At 41.2% G+C, this 21908-nt stretch overlaps 1 protein-coding gene across 4 annotated transcripts in view; it reads right to left on the bottom strand.

Moving 5' to 3' along the window:
* Positions 1 to 1580: 1580 nt before the first annotated feature.
* The window catches only part of GORASP2 (golgi reassembly stacking protein 2), a 30999-nt gene continuing 10671 nt past the window's right edge, over positions 1581 to 21908 (bottom strand). Inside the window, exons 2-10 of one of the 4 annotated variants that reach the window (XM_075933609.1) lie at positions 20483 to 20563; positions 17341 to 17544; positions 14108 to 14194; positions 12493 to 12623; positions 10833 to 10965; positions 10586 to 10709; positions 9454 to 9540; positions 6142 to 6225; positions 1581 to 2628 (exon numbers count right to left, since the gene is read on the bottom strand). In XM_075933609.1, coding sequence (XP_075789724.1) covers positions 2306 to 2628; positions 6142 to 6225; positions 9454 to 9540; positions 10586 to 10709; positions 10833 to 10965; positions 12493 to 12623; positions 14108 to 14194; positions 17341 to 17544; positions 20483 to 20563 — 1254 coding nt within the window. In that variant the 3' untranslated portion in view covers positions 1581 to 2305. Of the gene's footprint in view, positions 2629 to 6141; positions 6244 to 9453; positions 9541 to 10585; positions 10710 to 10832; positions 10966 to 12492; positions 12624 to 14107; positions 14195 to 17340; positions 17564 to 20482; positions 20564 to 21908 lie in introns of all 4 variants that reach the window. The other 3 variants (XM_075933608.1, XM_075933607.1, XM_075933610.1) reach the window with 3 other exon arrangements.

The following is a 21908-nucleotide window of genomic DNA, read 5'->3' as shown; positions in this document are numbered from 1 at the left end:
TCCTGGAACGGAGGCAGCAGTAAACAGTAACTTTGAGATTTAATTGCACATAGGATTAAAAATGATGACTTGGCCTGGCTCAAGAAAGTTCTTTAAATGGATTAAGTAATTTAGTTACTCATTTTCATAAGACTGTTAATAAATAACCATCCAGTAAGCAACCAACAAGGAGGCTTTTTGCCCTTACAGAACCAGTTTCTAATAAGATACTTAACTGATTTTGGAAAATGCACCCTTTGGCCTTAATTTACAAAATGAAAGACCCCAAAGACAGCTCACTCAAGGATGTTGTTTGTTAAAGTTTACCACAGAGAGATGGCAGCAAAAATCAACAGTGTCATTTTGTGCTTTGTTGAACGCCTTACCCACTCTTTTCATGGTTTTACGTATGGTGTCTCCAAAGGTATAGAAGAAACTTTACCTGGCTGAAGTAAACTAAAAATTATCCAACAATTAGTTACCCTTTTCTTTCCCACTACAGTGATGGCCAAAGAGTGAAACTATGCAGAAATCAGAACACTCCTTTATGTAAGAGTGGAAAGGAAAGATTTTAGCTCCAGCATTTCAGACAGTATGGGAGACGCCTCTGCTTTAGTGCACGGAAATAGTGAAGATTGCTATACTCTTGCAGTACTTCCCATTGGAGATGATACAGGGGAAGGTATGTTCTTTTAAGGCTCACATCAAAGGTGGCTTCCCAGTTGAAAAAAATTCCTTGATAGTTGGTTAAAAAAATGTTTTTGTAAGTGGCTACAGTCCATCACAAAGGGGACCTAAACACAGGAACTGAAGTCCCAATTCCTGCTGCAAAGGTGGGTTTCAGTGTACTTAGTGAAAACACAAAATCAACCTGTCTTGTGACCATTAAGGAGCCCACAGTGTCAACTGGCAAAGGGTTTACTTAGCTGTACCAGCAATTCTTATCAGGCCTGATGACACTACTTGCATGATATTCTTTATTGATAAATACTATGAAAGTCTAATAAAAGGTAGCCATAGTGATCTTTCAGCTGGATTTAGGGTGCATCTATTTTTAACCTGCACAGCAGAGAGAAAGTGGGCATGCTTAAGCACCAGCATGTCTTCTCTTGCTGGTGATTGGGAGGGTATAAATAGGGTGATTCTTAGTCCTGAGCACCTTGACTAGATCAGGAAGAGTTTCAATGTGGGCTGTTAAGTGCAAATCAGGCAACATAAGATTAGAACCACCTTTGAGGAAACTGATTAACTTCGTGTTTAACTTGCTATGTGATGGTGACAGCTGAGATGTTTGCACTTTAACAGAGGGTGAAGCAGCCCTGCTACATTTTGTAAAGCACTTTATTGATGTAAAAGGCAACACCAACCCCTTCATCCTGAGCAGCACCTGAAATGCAAGCCTGTGTCATAAATATCATTTTGTGATGATTTGCCAGTGCTAAATGCACGAAGTACTAGTCTTGTCTTCCATTCACATATGTAACTTGTTTGTCTCCTTTTTCTGTAAAGAGGAAGGATTATTTCCTCTAGGTGGAAAAATGAGTCACTAAAAAGTGAACAGAAAGTTATCACATCTTACACACAGAACACAAATATTGTGCTTATTTGGTCACAGAATAAAATTCCAGGAATTTATTGCCATATGATGTTTTCCTCTTTGTATCTTATCTTACAATAGTCAAAGTGCCACCTTCTAGTTTAAAACTGTGCAACATTTTTCATTTTCTTCCAAAGATCATTTTACATGGGTGTGGTAAAGCAATCCAGCAGCAGCTACAAAATGTTGACTGAATATTTTCTTAAAAGTTTAAGATAGAGATCTGTATACAAATTGAATAAAAAGATGCTCAATTGACAGATCATTCAGTAACTTTAATAAAATATTTTTAGTTGGAAGTTTTGTAATGCTAAAATTTACAACTCAGACAAAAGTAAACACTCCCCCTCCTGACTGTAGTCACAAAGTTTCCATACTTGTAAAGAATAAGAAACATGGTATGCAATTGTCACATATAACCTGCTTCATTTCTAATAGAAGCAAAAGTTGGAAATCTTAAGCAAAGGGACTGGCAGCTTGTTAAACCTACAAGTTTGGCAGTGAGAAGTCTGTTTTACTACCATGATGCTTCTTTTTGGTTGTTTAAATACATTTTTATTCCCTCTCATTCAGCGCACTGTATAAATCCCATTTCCTTATTTATCCTCAGTGTTATTTACAGGACTCCTACAGATAAAGTACAAACTACTATGAAATTAATGGTAATTTGCATCTTCAAATATGCATCCCATAGCTAAATATACCAAGCCAATCAACAATGATTTGAAGTTACGATTCTGAAGTATGTACAGCTGTGACTGCAGATGTTTTTTCATTTACTGTTGCAGATTCATTTGATCTGTCATCAACAGGAATTGCCTTAGAAGTGGGAACAGCAGCATCCAAAGTGAGTGCAGAGTTTTGTTCTACACTTACAGTAGTGCTCGGGTCAACAGATAAGCTCCCTACTTGAGTAAAGGGGGGGAGCAGATCTGTAGGTGGAGTAGATGCCTCTGTGACCAAAGGAAATTGTGCAAGAAACTCAGGTGGCATTGAAAGAGGTGTTATTCCAGACAGATTTAGAGGTGGCAAGGGAGGAAGCGGTGGCAAACCTAGAAATAAAAAAAATATATATGAGTGGTGTGTGATTTGCTGCCTTTTTTAGCAAAAGATTTCCCAGAATGCCATAAGACCAGTCTGATCTACTCTAGAACTGAGTCTGACTTGGCATTTGTCTGTTGTCCTAGTCACTATGGGATTTATTCTGCTCCTACTGAGTTCAATGGGCACATGATCCAGACTTTTAAGCAGCAATAACCCAGAAATAGTTTCAAAACTTTAAATATTTTGAAAGCCTAACTATAATGGAACTTGTATTGGCCTGCTGACATGTACAAGAGGCTGCTACCAGGCTTGAGACAATAGTACAAATATATATATTAAAAGTATTGACTAGATTTTTTCCAGAATATCCTGAATCTGGCCAATGCCCACAGAAACCTTCTTCAATTTAAGGTTCCAATTTATTCAATAATTGTATTCACTACCATGCCTTTAAAATTTAAATAATATTTGATACTTATGTAGCCTCTTCAACCTCCTTGCCTGGCACATACAAAATATGAACTATGCATTTATTTAACCCTCCCCTAAAAAACGCCTTTTAATTTTAGCACAAAGGAAAAGCTTTTGAAACCTTTATGTAACCATACATCTAATGGAGGGTAATTAGGAAACAACCCAAATCTACTGTAGGGAGGACTAGATTGATACATATTCCATGATTGACCAGAAGAGGGCACCATCCTATTGCAGCTTGGTGACCCAAGGCAATTAAGGAAGACTTGGTGACCCAAGGAAATTAAAAAAACGAAAGGGGGGGGGGGGGGGGAAGAGAGAGGACAGTGCCATGACTAACTTATTTTGCACCTGAGGCAAGAATATAAATTGTTCCCCCTCCTGTTTATATATTATAGTAGTTATTTCACAGAAAAACTGAAAATACATTAATAATAAAATAACACTACATTTATTTCAGTTGGGGTGGGGGAAAGACACTAATCCCCAAACCGCTTACCCCCCCTTCCCCCGGCTTAACCCCCCCACACTCTGGAACTGGGAGTTTCATAGTCAGGGGTCTGGGGGGCATACTCTGGACCTGGGAGTCTCTCAGGTGTTACAAAAATATTAGAAACATTATTCAAAAAAACCAAGTAAAATTTAGTATTTTACCAAACAGTTTCACCTGTTAAATTAATGGGAGGGTTGAGCTTGCATTTGCTCTGCTAACTGTTATAGCCTCAGAAATGTTGTGGCACCCCTCCCCCCCCAGCACAGTACCAGCCCCTACCCCAGCCCCCTGCAGCTGCAAGCTGGCCAGGACTCTGCCCTGGCCGGTCAACACCAGCCGTGGGAACCCTGGCAGGGGCAGCTGGAAATCTCTCAACTGGATGCCCAGACACCTGGACCCCCACCCCCACCTACTTGAGCTGGGCTCTGCTTCTTCTCTGTGTTCCCTAGCATTCTAACTTCTTTATTCACATGTCCAGGGATAGTTCCTTACTCCAGTGGTCACCAACCAATAGATCAGGATCTATTGGTAGATCTTGGAGCCTCTGACAGGTGATCCTGACTGGTTTGGCCAAGAGGCTATCAAGTGCCAGTTCTTCAGCTGCCCCTCCCCGCCACTGCTGCACACCTCCTGCCCTTTGCCTGGGAGCTTCCCCCTGCCCCTCCCCAGGAACCTCCTGCTTGTGGTACAGAGCAGGGAAGGGAGAGGAGGGGCGCTGATGTCAGGGTGCCCCTTTTTTCACCTTGTATTCTATCCCCACACAATGGGGAGAAAGGGACAACAGGGCCTGGGATGGAAGGAATTTGCTGGCTGCTTTTGCGAGTTGTGCAGGGCCAGGGCCGGGGCCAGCCTGTCTTAGCCCCCTGCACCACCACCCAGGAGCCACCTGTGACAAGCAGTGTTCAGCTGGAGCCAGCGCCGAACCCCTGCCCCAGTCACGTACTCCTTCCTACACTCCAAGCCCCTGACCTAGCCCTGAGCCCCTCGAGACTCAAACACTCTTACAGACCCTGCACCCTGAACCCCCTCCTGCAGCCCAACTCCCTGCCCCAGGCTCAGCTCAGAGCCCCCTCACACTCCAAATCCCTTAGCCCAAGACCAGAGCCTGTGTCCCAACTCGCTGCCCCTGCCTGGTGAAAGGGAGGGAGAATGGGAGGTCGGAGTAAGCAGGGGAGGGCCTCAGAGAAGGGGCACAAAGGAGGTGGGGCAAGGGCATTTGGGTTTGAGGTGGATCCTGGATTGCACTGAAAGTGATCTCATGCTTAAAAAGGTTGGAGACCCCTGCCTTACTCTGCTCTGGGTCACTGAAATGGTATTCAATTCAACTGATAATAATTAGCTTAACTGCCTGAAGGTTGTTAAACCAATTAAGTTGAGTACCACTTCAGGTGAATGGCTCCTTAAGACTAAGCCAGCTGTGGAGCTGACCAGGGGGGACCTTTTCAAATGTGTGAATGGCTCCTTAGGAGCACCACATGGGGAGACACTTGGCAACCCTTTTGAAATGTAATGGTGACCCATATTTGGATCTGCACCCATAGGTTGGGAAACCCTGCTCTACATGAACTGACCCAGCAGTTCCCAACCACTGGTGTGCAGACCAGTGACTGGCTGCAAACGGCTGCTTGCCAGGCTGTGGCACACTGCCAGGCCATGTCCCCAGCTGCTAATTGAGCCCCACCCACTGGGGAGCATAGTTCTCTGTAAGAGGTGCATGCCTATACATGCACAAAACATTCTCCACCCTCCCCACTTCCCCATGCAGCAACACAGTGAATGGCGCAGCAGGCGGCTGCCCCAGTGTGCTGTGACTGGAGCCAGGGATGTGGTTCCTGTTCCAGATTCAGAAGCTATTATGCGGCCCAGCTGGTGGGGCCCCATGGAGGGCAGCTGCAGCAAAGGAGAAGCTCCTGGTCACCCCCACGCCAGTCTTCCACCCCGTGATTCCCTTCTCTCGCCCACACTTGTGCTGCCAGGAAGCTCTCTCCTCCCTTCCCGCCAGGTTGGGAGCCTCTCTTTGGCCTCCAGCTGCTCCCAGCCCAGTCAGAGCGCGCGCACATGCACGCGCACGCCCTTGCCACCACCATTCAGCCTCACTGAGCTCTGGGAACTGGCTTGGGGACCTGCTGGTGGGGCAGCCAGGGCTGAGCAGGGGCTGTCTCTACCCAGGCAGCTGAAGCAGGGTGAGGGGACAAGGTGAGAGAAGCTTTCAGCCCAGCCTCTCCCTAGCTTGGTCCCCTCTTTCACTTGTGCTCCTCGCCCCTTCTTTCCTTTCCCTTCTCTTCTTCTCCATCTTTCCCCAGGGTTCCCTTATTGGGTGTGTGCAGATGCAATGTAAGATGTGATCACTTAAAATTACCATAATGAATTTGAAAATGTTTCTATACCGGTTCTCCAAAAGTTTGCCGGTCCACGGTATAAAAAAGGTTGGGAACCACTGAACCAACTAACAGAGCACAACTTGGAAATAGTAATGAAGGGTGATATCAAGGAAATACTATGGTGTAAGGTCTTCAGAAACCAGTTACTATAATATTTACATTTGCAGACATACCGGGATGTATGATTTCTGATAATCCAGCACCAGGAATGATGTGTGGAGCAGGTAAATTCAGACTGGTCAGGTTAGGAAGTCCAGCTGGTAATGAAATCAGACCTTTTTAAAACAAAACAAAACAAACACCTCAATTTCAAGAGCTATATACAGCCAGTTGAAAAACTATTCCAGATAGAACTTACTCACACTACATTTCAACTTGGTAATTCTCCTTACAAATGGGAAAGTGAACAAGCCTCTTTTAATCTTAAAAACCCTGTGATGAAAGGGATTTAAATTAGATGCAATACGGATACGACCTCCCTAGTCCAGCACTTTCAGGACTTCAATGGTCCTGAACTATGGTGTTTGCCGAACCAGGGGAGGTCAAGGCTCCCCTCCCAGCTGTCAATCCTGGTCCCTGCCAGCCCTGCTGGCTCCAGTCCTGCCAGGGCTGTGCTTCCATTGGGGATGGAGCTGTGCTCTTCACTGTATTGAAGATGCCAGGCCCTGCTGTCTCTGGCCAGGGCTGTGCTCCTGGGTGCCAACCCTGCTGCCGGGGGCCCAGGTGGGGCTACATTCCCTAACACCAGCCCCAGCCTACTCTCCACCACCAGAGCTGCGGTCCCCACTGCCAGCACAGCCAGAGCTCTGTGATCTAGCAATATCCATGGTCTGGTTGCTAGACCAGAAGTCCCAGATTTTAGAAGTTTAACCTGTAGTCGCAAGAGGAAGGGCTAGATTTTTTACCCATTTCTCAGCAAATTCTATTTTATTCCTAGGAATAAAAACCTTCCTCACTGAATTCTATTATAATCAAGTTTTAGGTTTAAAAAAAATACAGAAGTGGATAAATTATGTTTATCATAGTAAGAATCTTCCATAAGATTAGCAATAATGAAAAGGAAGGACAAGTTTGTTTGTTTTTAAAGTGACAAACAGAAATAGGATAAAACAACAGGAAAATCAAGGCTAAACAAAACAGGTGTTAGTTTTTTACACAACGAAAAAGACTATGGCTAAGGACAAAAATAAGCAGAAATAAGGTCAAGTTCTAAAGAAATATGCAAAATTAAGCATGAGTTATAAAAATGTATGGAATTAAGATGGCATGTGCCTGTCATTGAGATCACCCGAATATCCTGTTTCCTCCCGCACTTTTTTTTAAAAAATAAACTGAAGCCTTTATGGGACTGGGGCCACCTCTTCCATTTAAAAACGAGTAATACTGAAATAAATCTTTCATGTCACAACAAACAGAAAACTGCAAAATCAGATCCAACAATGTTTTTATTTAAAAACAAAAAACATCAGATTCAAAACAGTACCAGCCCCAAAAATTGTTCAGATTAATAAGTAGATCAGTAATAAAATAATGGCAGACTGATTCACAGAGAGAGCTTGTCTTTAGACTGAAAGCTAAGACTAGTGTGAATATTTTTTCCAGGAAACTTAACGGTACACAGAAGCCAAGCTGTAGCTAACTAAAAAGGCTTTAAATGTCCTAAATTTACAGTTTCACTACTACAAACATAAAAGTAATGAACAGTTTTCCTGGGGATTTCAAAGCAACATTCATATTGCTCAGAGTTGGCAGGGAAGTACTCCCACTTTCATGAAAGCAAACTTCTTTGTGGGTTGACATTTCAACTTTGTGGTACAAGAATCAAGAATTTCCTGACATTACCATTGCGTCCACACACTTAGCTCTACTATATTTTCTTTCCACCCTGGGAAATCTGCCTCCAAGAATTGTGTTAAGAAAACATCATATTAACATTCAAAGTACATAAGTAATCCTATGTATCCTGTACCAGTTAGTAGGAAATAGACAGAAATTCTATATAAGATGTGCATTGTCTTTCAAACTACAATAGAATGATTGTGGCATATGAAGATTCAGCATTTAATTAATTTCTGAACAAACATTCTTGCTACCCACTTTGTGAATACCATACCAGTCTAAAATAGATTTTGGAAACTGAGCTTGTGCAATACAGGAACTCTACACAATTTATCATCACTAAACATTTAATAGGCTATCTATACTGCTGTAAGCTAAACTGATCCAAATGCAGAAACAGATGGCTACCACCCATGGCTCTAGATTGATGAGCTTATGATAAACTATATGCAGAGTAATGGTATGAATACTGAATGTAACTTCACTAACCATACAAAATAGTGCAGTTAAAGTGTCAAAAATCATAATTTGATCAAACACATCTGACACCCACGCCACTAAAGCAGAGCAATCATAGAAGAGCTTATACCCACACCCATATATTTGCTTCTGTCCAAAAAGGAAAGCCTCTCTGAGCTGTAGGGTAGATGTCTCCTTTCTGGAGGAAGGCCTCATGCCTTGCCCCTCTTCCTGAAATATACCCAAGGCAGTCATACAGCAGTGTATGTGGTGGGAGAAATGAAATCTGCTGAAGGCAGGTTCCATCTCCACTAGCTATTTAGTGGCCATCTAAATATTCCAAGAAAGGTGACCCCCTCAGGTTTCAGGTCTTGCACAAACTAGTCTTATGCTACCTCCAAATGTACTGAGCATTAACCAAAAAGTTCAGCATCTGAAAGATGGATTCAAAGCACAGGGAAATATTAAGAATTAAAATGTATATAGTGTGATTTTAGTGTAAAAATATTCAAAGGATGCAAAATGTCAGGGGGAGGAGAGAAGAGAGAATCATTTACAGTTTCATGACATGGGGGTATAATTAAGAATGAGAAGAAGTTAAGATTATAGATGCAAAAAGTTGGCAATGGGCCCTTTCATCTGTTAACCAGTTAACCCCTTAAACGGGATTTTACATCCCTAGTTATGATAGATATCCTTAGGGATATAAGAGTCTAACAGGTTAACCAGTTAACCAATAAACTAATGCACATTAGTTCCTGTTAACATTTAAACTGTAACTCTGCTAGGGAGCCTGCCTTAAAACTCTGTTCCACTTTTCCAGAAGGTCAACATTTTTAGAAAAAACTTAATTACATTATCAAGCAGAACACATGTACCTTGTCCTTCCTCATCCTCTCTCCTTCCTACTAGATGTCAGTCTCATTGGTCCCATCACATCTAAAATATTATTAACAGTGTGCAGGGCAAGGCCACATTTTTTTCTTGTTATGAGTCTAGTACATTTATCAGTGCTGAAGAAAAACTATGTTTTAAGTGAGCAGCAAGTATGGTTTATCCAGACCAGGGGTGGGCAATAATTTGAGAAGGGGAAGCCACATCACAAAGTTTTGAAGTGGCCCTGGACTCCAATCATGAGTTATTTTGTTTCTAAAACATTTGAGTTTGCTCAAGTTTTCAATACTCACCTGGTAACGTAGATGCTGGGTTAACTGGTGGCACTGCGCTGAGGGACTGATTTACTGCTGTGGGCAATAATGGTACTGTTGGTACACCTAATAAAAGATACATGAAAGTATCATTTCAAATATGTCCAAGCATGCAACATTTCAACCCTCTTCCTCACAAATATTGTCAAAGGAGAGCTTTTAGATAGGGCCCTACCAAATTCACAATCCATTCTGGTTACTTTCACGGTCATAAGATTTTAAAAATAATACATTTAATTATTTCAGCATTTTAAATCTGAAATTTCACAGTGCTGTAAGTGTAGGGGTACTGACCCCCAAAATGAGTTGGGGGGATAGTTGTAAGGTTATTATGGGGGGGGGGGAGATTATGGTACTGATACCCTTACTTTTGGGTTGTTGTTGGTGATGGTGCCTTCAGGACTGGGCAGCAGGAGGAAGCAGCTGCTTGCTGGGATCCCAGCTCTGACAGCAGAGTTGCAGCCAGCAGCACCACAGAAGGGTGGCATGGTATGATATTACCAAACTTACTTCTGCACTGTTGCTGGCAGGGTGCTGCCACACTCTGGTCTCTGAGCTCTGAAAACAGTTTGGAAGTAAGGGTGACAATATCGTGACCCTCCCCCCCCCTTCCTCCTGTAGCTCTTTTAGGTTGGGATCCTGAATTTTACAAATGTCAGTCTCCCCTGTGAAATCTGTACAGTATAGGGTAAGAAGCGCATAAGAGACCAGATTTCACAGTCTGAGATCTGTTTTTTCCTGGCCATGAATTTGGCAGGGACCTACTTATAGAGATTCAGTGTTTATGCATTAGTATTTTATTGTAAGTCATTTTATGCCAGGTTTATAAGAATGTTTTGCTATCAATAATTCTGAACCCTCGTGTTAGCAGTTTGGAGACTCTTGCCCTACCGTTAAAGTACATTTTACCGTTGGACTATGAAGTGAAATGTACTAAGCCCTGGTTTTTGAGAAATGGTTTTGGGAGAGGCAAAGTGAATAAGTATACTCTGGAAATCATATGCATTTTCTACAAACATGTTTTTCTCTTTGTGAAATGAACTGATAAATCCATCTTTCTGAATTACAGAAATCAATGCACTTCAAAAGTGAGTTTTTAAAAAATACATACCTGTACTTAGAACACTACTGACAGGTGTAGGGGTTGAATTAATGGACAATCCTGAGAGGCTCTGTTCAATTCCTGCTGTTCCAGGCGGTAAGGTGGATGGGGGATTAACTGAAGACAGCTGAACCTTACAAAAATGAGAAGTTAGTGTTAACAGTTTTGTTTTCATTAAAATCCAGAAAAATGAAAAACAACAAAGTTAGTTTCTTCAGTTATGATTTTATCAAGCTATGAAAAAATTACAACTTACCTCTGTAAATCCATCTTTCAGTGGACTGATGGGTGCACTATGCAATTGCCCAGGGAGAGAAATTTTCTTTCCTTCTTCAAATGGACGTGTAGGTATCCGATGCAAATACCCATAGCCAATGCCACATCCTAAGCTTTTAAAATATGAACATATAAAGGTGAGACAGAGACAGATCAGTCTGATCTTGATACATGCATAAAATCATGACAACCATGGACCCTACACTGAACAATTCTCTATAACAGTGTTTCCCAAATGGTGCTCTGTGGAACCCTGGGGTTCCGCGAAGTGAAAGTAAGGGTTCCGAGAGAACCTGAATGCTCCCCCGCCCTTAAGGAGACAGAAAGGAGCCCAGCGGGCAAAGACTCTAGCTCTCCGCTGGGCTTTCAGACATCTCCCCGTCCCCTGCTGCCGCTCTGGTTTTACCAGGGGACCTAGCAGCAGCAACAGCTGCTGGTCCCGCTTCTCCCCAATCAACCCAAGATTCCTCTCCCCCCGCTGCCTCCTGCTACCACTCTGCTTTTACCAAGGGATCTAGCGGCCTTCCATGTGCTTGGGTGGTGGGGTGTTTTTTTTGCTCAACAAACTTTTTCCCTGTCTGTAGGGGTTCCTTAAAATTTTTCCAAGTTGAAAAGGGTTCTGTGATTTAAATAAATAAATAAATAAATAAATAAAAAAAGGGAAACACCGCTCTATAATATGGAAAGGACTCAGTTCTTGGATTCCCAAAAAACACAATAATTACAGCAAGACAGAAGTGTGTCCATAAAAGAGCTATAGGCGCTCGCAGAAGAGACTTATTAGATGAGTCTGTTTCTTTGCAACTAAAGGACTACTTCCTCTTACGGTATTTTTTTCCCCAAGGGCTTCCTTTGAGTAGTTGTCACTTAAAACTGGATTAATGAGGCTTCTATAACTTCTTTTGGAGAATTAGTGTACAATATACCACAAGCAAATAGCTATTAGAAAACATAGCGCAATATCTTCAACTGGGTCAAGATTTCACAACGAATCTCAAAATAGAACTAAAGCCTTGTAAATCATTGTGTGTCCATTGTTACACTGAAAAGTACTCAAGTACACACTATCATTTTTCTGTGGAAACACACTCACTAGCAGATTATACTTATTACTTTGAACTTCTATAACCCCTTTTAGCCACTAGTATCACTACTGAATACTTCTGGTGTTGTAAAGATTTAACAATTATTAGAAACATAGCTAAGTCTCAATCACATCCTGTTTAAGAGATATACAGATAGGGAAATAAAGTACAGAACTTAGTTACGCCCAAAATCAGAGTAAATCAGAGACAGCTGAAAATAAAACCCAGGAACATTTACTGCAGTCTTCTGTTGTATCTACTGCATGCTTTAGTTTAGCATACTGTGTGTATTAAGATTTCAAGTCTAATGCATTGAGCATCCATAAAGTTTTATTAACTTTTATTCCACTTAATTTGAGTTTAACTACAAAAATTGGCACTCTTACAAATTAATTTGTACGTAAATTATCACTGTACAGTTTCTTATTAATGCTAATACTCTGCATCAAGAATTATCTTCTCCTGTTTCTACAGCCTGAAGCACAGTGGGGTCCTATTCCTGAATGGGCAAGGTGCTGCTGCAAAACCACCATTTGATGTGTTAAATCAGCTTACCTGCCTTCTCCACCCCATGCAGAATTTGGTGTAATAATCACCTCTCGACAATTATCTGTGTCTGTGTTGTATACATAAAGTTTTAAAGGTTTTCCTTCATGTGTTTCAATGAGGGAGAACAGATCTTCAGACTGAAAAAAAGACAAACATTGAACAGTTAATTTTGTAAAATAGTTTTTTTAATTCTAAGAACCAAAAACATGGAAATTGGAATCTCATCAGTTCCAATACAGAACCAGCAGTGCCTGGCATCTCTAAGATACTTACTGAAAGACAGGAGCCTTCGTATATGTAACAAATTTCATTACACCCTACAGAAAATATTTTATCTACATTTTCAGATTGGCATCTCAGTTTTTCAAACTACTATATTTGGGATGATTTTTTTTAATTTGAAATCTGAAAGTTTAAATCATGTTTAATTCCTAATAAATCTTTCAAATTATTTTAAAAAATTACTAGGGGGCTGCATCCCCTGCTCACTACACTCACCAACCCTCCCTCTTTCTGGGGGTAGGTGTGTGGCCAGAGGGCAGGGTGCAAGTGTCTAGCTGGGGGAAGAGGGCAGGAGTGGGCCTGGGGTCTTAGCGGAAGGAGTAAGGTGGCTGGGGGTGTGAAGTATCGGCAGAGGTGGTGAGTGGGTGGGATGGGGATGCAGAGTCTCAGCTTGTGGGGATGGGGGACACTTACTTGCTTTCGCATGGCTCCCTGCACCATAGCTCAGGCACCGCATACTGCTACTTTTTGAAATCTAGCTAATTTGTTTTGCATTAGATTGCTTGAGTTAATGCATTAGATTGCATTAGATTGCTATAATTAATGAAGAACTTTCATTTTTATGCCATTCTATAAGTTGAGAGTTTGGCCTCACCTGCACTGCTGGCTGTGTTCACTTTTGGTCACCCTACCTCCAAAGATGTAGCAGACATGGAGAGATTTGCAAGCCAGGCAGTGAAAATGAATACAGAGCCAGAAAGGTTGTGTGTGAAGACAGACTGAACAGATTGGGACTGCATCGTGCTGCCAGCAAACAGCCCCGTGGGGCATGCCAGTGATACAAATACCAATGAATAAGTAGGCACACATTGGAGGCTCAGATTGCAGAGAGGACCCGGCAGGGCTCGGATGAGGGTGGTGGGGAGAGGACCTGGCCACAACCTGGGAGGGGGAAGTGGAGTGTTGGGCTCAGATGGCAGAGGGGACCTGGCTCCAGCTGCTCCTCTCTGGTGGTGCAGCCTCCTGGGGCATGAAGTGGGAGCCAGAACTGCCCATGTCTGAAGGGTATGGTGCACAGACTGGCCACAGAAAGCGGCTATGGATGGAGGCAGAAGCAGTGGCATGTGGATACAGATAACGTGATGACATCATTTTGTCGTCCCACAGGAAATTTTTTTATATAGAGAGAGATAAAACCAATCCCGTTATTATAATGAAGGCATTTTAAACACTAAAATTATATTTGTGTACTCAGAAATATAGACTTGCTGTGCCACAGCTCCTTCCACTAAGAGACAAAGAACTTCTATTAGCATAGGATTCTGAGAAAGCTGAGGTTAATGTAATGTAATCTTGCCCTGGTACTTTGCTTTGTAAATGAAACTCAAAATTATAATACCTCATTCATGACAGTATCTGCTCCGATGACATAGTCACTGTGTGGTCTAAGACCTGCTAGTGCAGCAGGAGAATTTGATTCAACTTCCTAGTTCCAAGATAAAAATATTACAAAAAGTTAAATATTCTCCAAATATTAGCCAAAAACAGAACAAGTAATAAGCCTTCCCCAAACTTTGAGTTTAAAGGAATTAAATGTAAAAATGTTCCAAATACTTATGCTACACTTAGTCTCAATTTTAACAAACAATAAGAAATTCAAAATTCCTGCAACATACAAATAAAAGATTTGATAAAATATCACATGCATCTCTAGTTTGTCAGTATTTTCCCATGCCACACAAAATGCTTTGACTCCAATCTTCAAGCTGGAGGATTTAATGGAGAGACCTCAATATTTATGCAAAAATGAGTATTAAGTACTGTATTATAATGTATTCTTACAATGTTAGGTCATTACAAACTTGGTTGCACTTTTATCGAATTTTAGGATGTAGCTACAACTATGCTATACTAGGATACTTGAGACGTTACCAGATACAAGCCAAGGGAGATACCATGTTTACGACCCTTGAACTACAGCCTGACACTGTGCAATTTGCTTATACTTTATGAATTGAAGGATGTGGCTGGGAAATATTTTACAGAAAATGTTACTTATAAAACATTTTCACTCAAAGAATAAAAAATTCTTAATTCTTTAGCTGGTTAGAGTACACGAGCCTCTTTCAGATGTGTATTCAACAAACAGTGTCTCTAAGGCAATCATCTAGTTTCAAATTCCTAATGCAGTTGTTACATGAATAAATGGTTACAGACCAGAAATGCAAGGTCAATACATACTCAATTACAGAGCTAAGAAACCATTTTAGAGTAGAAATTTATATTGATGCAGTATTTCAGCAACTCTACACCAAACAAGAATCACCTCTTCAAAGACAGGGAAAAAGGACAGGAATTTAGTAACTTTTCTAGTTTGAAAGCAAGGCGGAAGAGGTAATATCTTTCGGTAGACCAGGAGTGGGGAATCTTTTTGGGGCCAAACGCAGCTGACCACAGAAAATTCATTTAAAAAAATCTTTACGAATAAGAGATTTTGAATTTAAAAAAAATTTCAATTCCTGTTCAACACTATGACACTGAAGTAGTATCTTGGAAATAGTTTTAAAAAAACCCAAACATCAAAGGTTATCTGAAATATTCTTACCATAGAAGAACCAAGCAATTAGAAGCATGCTACATATTCATTTAAAAGACTGAGTGTTCAGGAGCTGAAGGTGTCAACAAAACCAGCTCATGAAGCCAAAGAATCAATACAAAAAGGACAGCAGTGAATTTAGTCCAACACAATCCTAAAAAAAGTGCACCCTGGCCTCTAGTAAAACTATTACAGGAGAAGAGTATGAGTCAGTCAGTCTCTCTCTCTCCTCTCCTCTTCCCCCCCCCCCCCACAAAGGTAAAATGTACAGCCTTGGGGGGGGGGGGGGGGTCAAGGATATCCTGAAGACATCAACAAGGAAGTTAAAGCACTGCCCAAAGGGTTAGATTTAAAACTCATGCACAGATTTGATCGAAATATTGAAATGCTATTGTAACTGAAGGCATTAACAATTTCTCCTGCTAGCCCAACAGTTTAGGACAAAACTAAACATTTTAAATTTTGATTTAATATTCATATGTTAGTTGCCCTGTATTAACACAGCAGCTTAAAACAGCTTTAAGCAAGAGATTTAAAAACTTTTTACTTCCTGGACATGGGCACAGGTAAGTGAAGGCACTACCTTCCCAAAATTGCCTACACTACCCAGCTGCCCGGCTCCCTGGTGGCCAGGGAGGGGCTGGGGCACAGCAGCCCTGGCCCACAGCTGGGGGGGGGGGGGGGGATTGGGCAGGGCTTGGCTGGGGGACAGGAAGGAAAAGAAGGTGATGAAGGGGGTATGGTCATGGAGGAAGGGGTTTGGTTTTGGATGGAGGGAGAGGGGCTTCAGCTGCCTTCCCCAGCTGGGCATTCACCTGGAGTTGGGTTAAGATTGCTTATTTTGCCCATTTATAAATCATTTTAGGTTATCCATATCCAGACATGAATCAACTGCCCTTAAGTCAATTATTTTGCCCATTTATAAACAGTTTTAGTCATTTAAAAATATGCTACACTGGACTCCCAACAATTTGGGGACATAATATGTTGATCTTAACTTTCCAAGAAAAAAAAAAAACACTCTAAAAGTTGTTTTTGCTCAAAGACACAATCTGTGTGTAAAGCATTCCACAAAAAGACATCAGAAGACACAACCAAAGTAATTGTTTAACATTCATATTTCTTTTCCTTTTTAAATAAAATAATGATATAGCAGATCACAAATGTAATACGAGCGAACAATGTGATGCAGTTTTGAAGAAAGCTAATTCTCTAGGATGAATTAACAGGAATGCTGCATAGAAGATACAGGAAAATAACTGTCCTGATCTACACAGTATTCATGAGGACCCAGAGGGAGTACTTTAAAAGGATATGAACAAATTGAATGAGAGCTACAAAATGATAAAAAGATTAGAAAACCTGAGCTATGAAGAAAGGTTAAAAATGCTGAGCATTTTTAGTCTTGAGAAAGGGTGATATGGGGGAAGGGGAGAAGAGACATAACCATCTTCAAATATATTTAGGGCTGTTATAAAGAAGATGGTTATTAATTGTTCTTCAGAATCACTGAAGGACGGACAAGCAAGAAGTAACTGGCTCAACCTGCAGTAAGGGAGATTTAGGTGATTATTAGAAAATCTTTCTAACTGTAAGAATAGTTAAATATTGGAATAAGTTACCATGACATGGGAGTCCCTGTCATTGAAGGTTTTTAAGAACAGGCCCGTCTGCCAGGAATGCTCTAAGTTACCTGGTCCTGCCTAAGGACAGCAAGATTTATGGGATGACATCTCAAAGTCCCTTCCAGTCCTATGTTTCTAACTGAGAGTTTGCTTACTAGTAACTACGTGACTAATAAGGTATGTAGAAGAATCCCTATGACTAAAAATAGTGAGGCTACCATTTCTTGTTTCTAGTCTACTTTTTGATAATTTTGGAGATACTTTACTTTGCACTCAATAATGAGCCTTCCCACCCCACTGCTACATGTTTTTAAATTATTTTCAGCTAAAAATTAAGAAGGGCAACATGATTAATTAAGTTGGAAGCAATGACTTTTTGCAGTAGAGAAATGTTTAAAAGATTATACGTACCAACACATGCCATACATTTTCATTGGCTCCATCAAAGCTGCAGAAACGAATACTTACTCCCAACAGACCCTGTCCACCCCACATATTACTGGGAGTTACTGATGTTTCTCTCAGTTCCAGCGTTTTGCTACTGTACACTAGCATTTTTACAGGCTTTTCAACACTTGCTTTCAACAGATCCTTCAGTGTGTCATTGTCTTTATTCTGGAAGTACACATAAATTCTGTAAAACAACATGATTTGTAACAAAAGAACTGTTCAAATTTATAGCACCAAATTTGCATTTCAAAGTGCCACACAGAGAACACAGAGATTAGGAAGTATTTATTAGATTTCTGTACAGTGGCTTTTTTATTTAAAATGTTCAATTCTTCTGAGTTTTCTATCAAGTAATGTTCTTAACTTCTATACTCACAGTAATAAATATACCTAAAGTTTTGCCTTGATTTTTAAACACACAAATCACACAAACATAACCAATTCAACGTTAAGGAAATTAATTCTTTGTGCTTTAATGTGATAAAAATCTGGCATTAGTAAGCTATGATTTGTCTTATGCAACACAGGTTGGACCTTCCTGGTCTGGCACTCTCAGAACACAAGTGGTCCTGAACTAGGTAATTTGCAGGACCAGCAGAGGTCAGGCCAATGAGCTTTCCAGGTGCTCCCTTCCTGGCTGCAGCCCCAGCCACTGGGCTATCCCTAGCATGCCTGCTGGTCTCTGCTGCCTCCAGCCCATTGGTGGGGCTCACTCCTTTATGGCCACTGACCCCTGTCTGGTTGGTGGGACTCCCTGCCCCTACAGCCAGGTTTCCCTACAGGCTTCTGCACCCTCTGTTCTCTCCTGCTGGCCTCAGTCTGGCCACAGCTGAGCTCCGCATCTCTGGCTGGCAGGACTCCCTGCCCCCCAGCTGGTGGGGCTCCAAACCCTGAAAGGCAGGGCTACCTGTCCCCCTTCCCCCAGATGCCAGCTTGCTCGCTGGGCTCCCTTGCCCCCAGGCCACTGGCCCTGCAGGCTGCCAGCCGCAGGCAACTTCTACAGCTTGGGCTCTCTGGTCCTGCAACACCTGTGGTCCTGCTGGACCATGGGTGCTGCTGGACCAGAGTGTCCCGGACCACAGAGGTTCAATCTGTACATAAAATTAACATGTCAAGCAATTATTATGCTTCCAACCATTTCTTATATGAAAGTCTTTAACTGTATGGTTAATGTACTGAACAAGCAAAACAAAAAGAGTAATAGGGACATTCAACACGATAGACAAATTTACGGTTTGTTCCAGAAGCATAGACTGATAACTTTTTCTAGACTTGTGAAAGTATACAAGCTTTTAAAATAGGCATTTTCTAGATAATGTTCCTATAGGATAGTAATATATATTTTTCTCACAACAAATGACTGACTGACCCAAACATATGTAAATAAAAAACATTTCCTATCATTCTGTTACGATATATCTCAAAATGAAACAATACATTCACACTACTGTGGCTCTTTTGGATAATGATGATCGCTAATTAGGCTCCAGAAGCACTGTGATTAAGTATCACTGCTATAAGATCTGAAACAACTGCACTAATTTTACATTAATTTGTTTATTCAAAAGACATATAGGATACTACTGAGCCCAAATCTAGCTCCAAATTTTAGCACTTAGTTGAAAAACGAAAGCACTGGAGTCCAAAATGACATGGCTTAACATAAATTGTTCTTAAAGTTTTGTGGAAAAACACTCTTCCACAATTAACAGGGTACTGCAAATGTCAATTCCATAGCCAAAATCTAGCCCTTCTTGATGTAAACAATAATCCAAATGTGCAAAGTAACTATTTACAACACAATGCTACCATATAATGTCCATTCCAAAATCAAGCCTTGTGGTTCAGAAGAATTTTAGAATATTTCCAGTTTACTTTGACTTCAGTTGCCTATTTTCTTTGCTTCCACTGGACCTATGTAAAATGCAACCAGAACTGCACTTTGAACATAGAAGCTCCTTGTTATTTCCCCCATAGATTTGGAAATCTTCTCTGCTAAAAAGCTTGCGTAGCTACAGTTACACTATCTTACATTATAAACAACGAAAGATAGGGCAGCTGTAGTAGGGCTACCTCTCTCCTTTTAGAAGTTCTGATCTTCAGTCACCTGCTATCACAAAGTCAGAGAGACACACCTACAGAGTTCTTCTTTAGTTATGGCACCAGGCCACCAGCATCATAAAAGTGCATAGGATTCACTTTAATGACTGCAGAATACACAAGAGCTCTTCTGTGGAAAGTTCCACTTGCACAGCATGTCCCATGAGAGGTGCCAGGATCATATTACAGATCTGGAAAAGTGAGTTCAGGCAGACCAAGTATTCCTATTTTCCTCCTAATTAAACTCTGCTCTGGCAGCAGAAACTCCATGTTTGAGGCATTTAGTTGAGATATGGCCAGGCCTTCCTCTTCTAGCCTGCCAAAATCCAGTGCCAAAGGGACTGTACTGTATGTTTCACCTCCTTTCCTCTCTGTAGATGACTCAGGCTCTATTAGAGTGGCAAGAGACCCTATTCTTGGGGGGTAAGGCGGTGGAAAAAGATAGATTGGATCACCGCATTCTTCTTCATTCCAGTACTATAACATTTGCATGTCAAGATACCAGAGTCCAGCAGCTTTGATCAGTGTGGATAAAAATCAATCTTTTCCAAAAACAAACAAAAAAAAATATGTTACAGGATTGGGAAAATAAGCTGTATTGTTGTTTAAATAAATATATGTTGATCGTTGTCTACTCTCCTGGGATGTACCAAAACTAGTGCAAAGGCTATATTTAGTTATAAATCAACAATGTTTATGTCAAACAACAAGAAAGCACCTTTTTTTTTGGAAAACAAATATAAATGGATGATTTAGATGGAGGCTTTCTACGTGGTGATTTAAGTCAATCCACCTTTGTTTTGATCATGACAAATGCTGTTCTCCAGTTTAAGTTTGCTGAAAGTCATGCTACTGAGACTAATTTTTGAAGTATTTAGATTTATCAATTTAAATAAAACAATTCAAGTAAAATATGAACACAAAGTTTAGTAAAAATAGATTGTCAGCACAGAAATCTATAGCTTACATGCAGCTGGACTTGTACAATATGCAATGAACTTACCAATCTTGAACCATTAATGGAAACAATAAAATCAAAGAATGGCTCCAGTCCAGCTCTATGTCCTGGTGAATTTTCTTGTACCTATCAAAAAATAAGTTTAACAGAGGGGGATTTAATGGAAAAATTACAATTCTATGGGTATTAAAATTTGTATTTTACAATTATTAACTTCTGTTATTGCAAACAATATAATTTTAGAAACCCCTGATGTATGAATTGATATATTTCTCAACACCCAAGTAGGGTAGTCGAGTCTCAACATCTGAACGGCCTTAAATGTTGGGAGGAAAAAAAATCTCAGTCTTAACAAAATACACCATTAATTTGTTGGGAAATCAGTTAAACAAAGAAGCTACTATTTTTCAGAAGCTGATTTTTATGCATCTGTTGCTGCAGATAAATATCCCTCGCTAACTGATAAGATTATGATTCGAAGCCCAACTTTATTCAATCCCAAGTTTTATAAAAACATTTAAAATTCATCTTTGGTTGTTCTGTTTTGGCACCACCAGGAGACAGACATCTCCACATCCTGAAATCTTAGAACAGTGGATCAGGACTTCAAAATTGGTTGTAATGATCCAATTTTACCAAGGCTGGTGTTAAGATTTGCTGGGATTTAGGGCTGGGGCCAAAGTCAAAAACCTTCAGCTTTGCCCGCATGCCCACCACAGTGGGGCTTGGGTTTTGGCCCTCTTACTTGAGGTAGGGTTTGTGCCAGCTCAGGCTTCAGTCCACCTTCCTGGAATTGTATTCTAATTTTGTTTGAAAGGAAGGAATCATGGTGCAAAGAAGCTTGAGAACCCATGGCAAAATGACCACAGTATGTCTTTAAGTGGGAGGTGGTGAAATCAGGCTTGCAAGGGATGAAGGAACAGAGCTTTACAGGCAGGACTGGGGTAGGGAGGCTCAGAAGCTGCTGCAAAACGGGGAGTGGGGTTAGACTACCTATACTGACACATTTCCAAGGACCAAAAGCACCAAGAAGTTGAAAAAAGGCAAACCCAATGGGAGAAGGCTCTTTATCCCAGGCCAGGCAGAGCAGCACTCATCCCTCCTCCCTCTGAAGGGAAAGACCAGGTTTCATCAGGACCTACTATGGGTATCACACTAGTCAGGCGGAAGCTGATGCTCAAGGGGAGCCTGCCCCCCCCCCTCACCCCCCCCCAACCACTCGCTGCCTCTAATAAGCAGGAAGCTTTGCAGGAGCCAGCATATATGGAGAGCTGTCTTAGAAGTCAGCTCCTTGCCTTATTGGCTCCTGCTATTCTCCACTGCCCCGCTGCCTCTGATGGTGGGGAGGGGAAAGGAGGGAAGGAGTGTGTATCATTGATAGGATTAACCAATAAAACCAGTCTTATTGGTTAATCATGTAATTGATGACTACATGGAGCTTTGTCAGCCAGGATTCAATAGAGGAAATAAG

The sequence above is a fragment of the Pelodiscus sinensis genome, chromosome 7, assembly GCF_049634645.1.
Source record: "Pelodiscus sinensis isolate JC-2024 chromosome 7, ASM4963464v1, whole genome shotgun sequence".
Lineage (NCBI taxonomy): Eukaryota > Metazoa > Chordata > Testudines > Trionychidae > Pelodiscus > Pelodiscus sinensis.
This window is presented reverse-complemented; position numbering and strand designations above follow the sequence as displayed.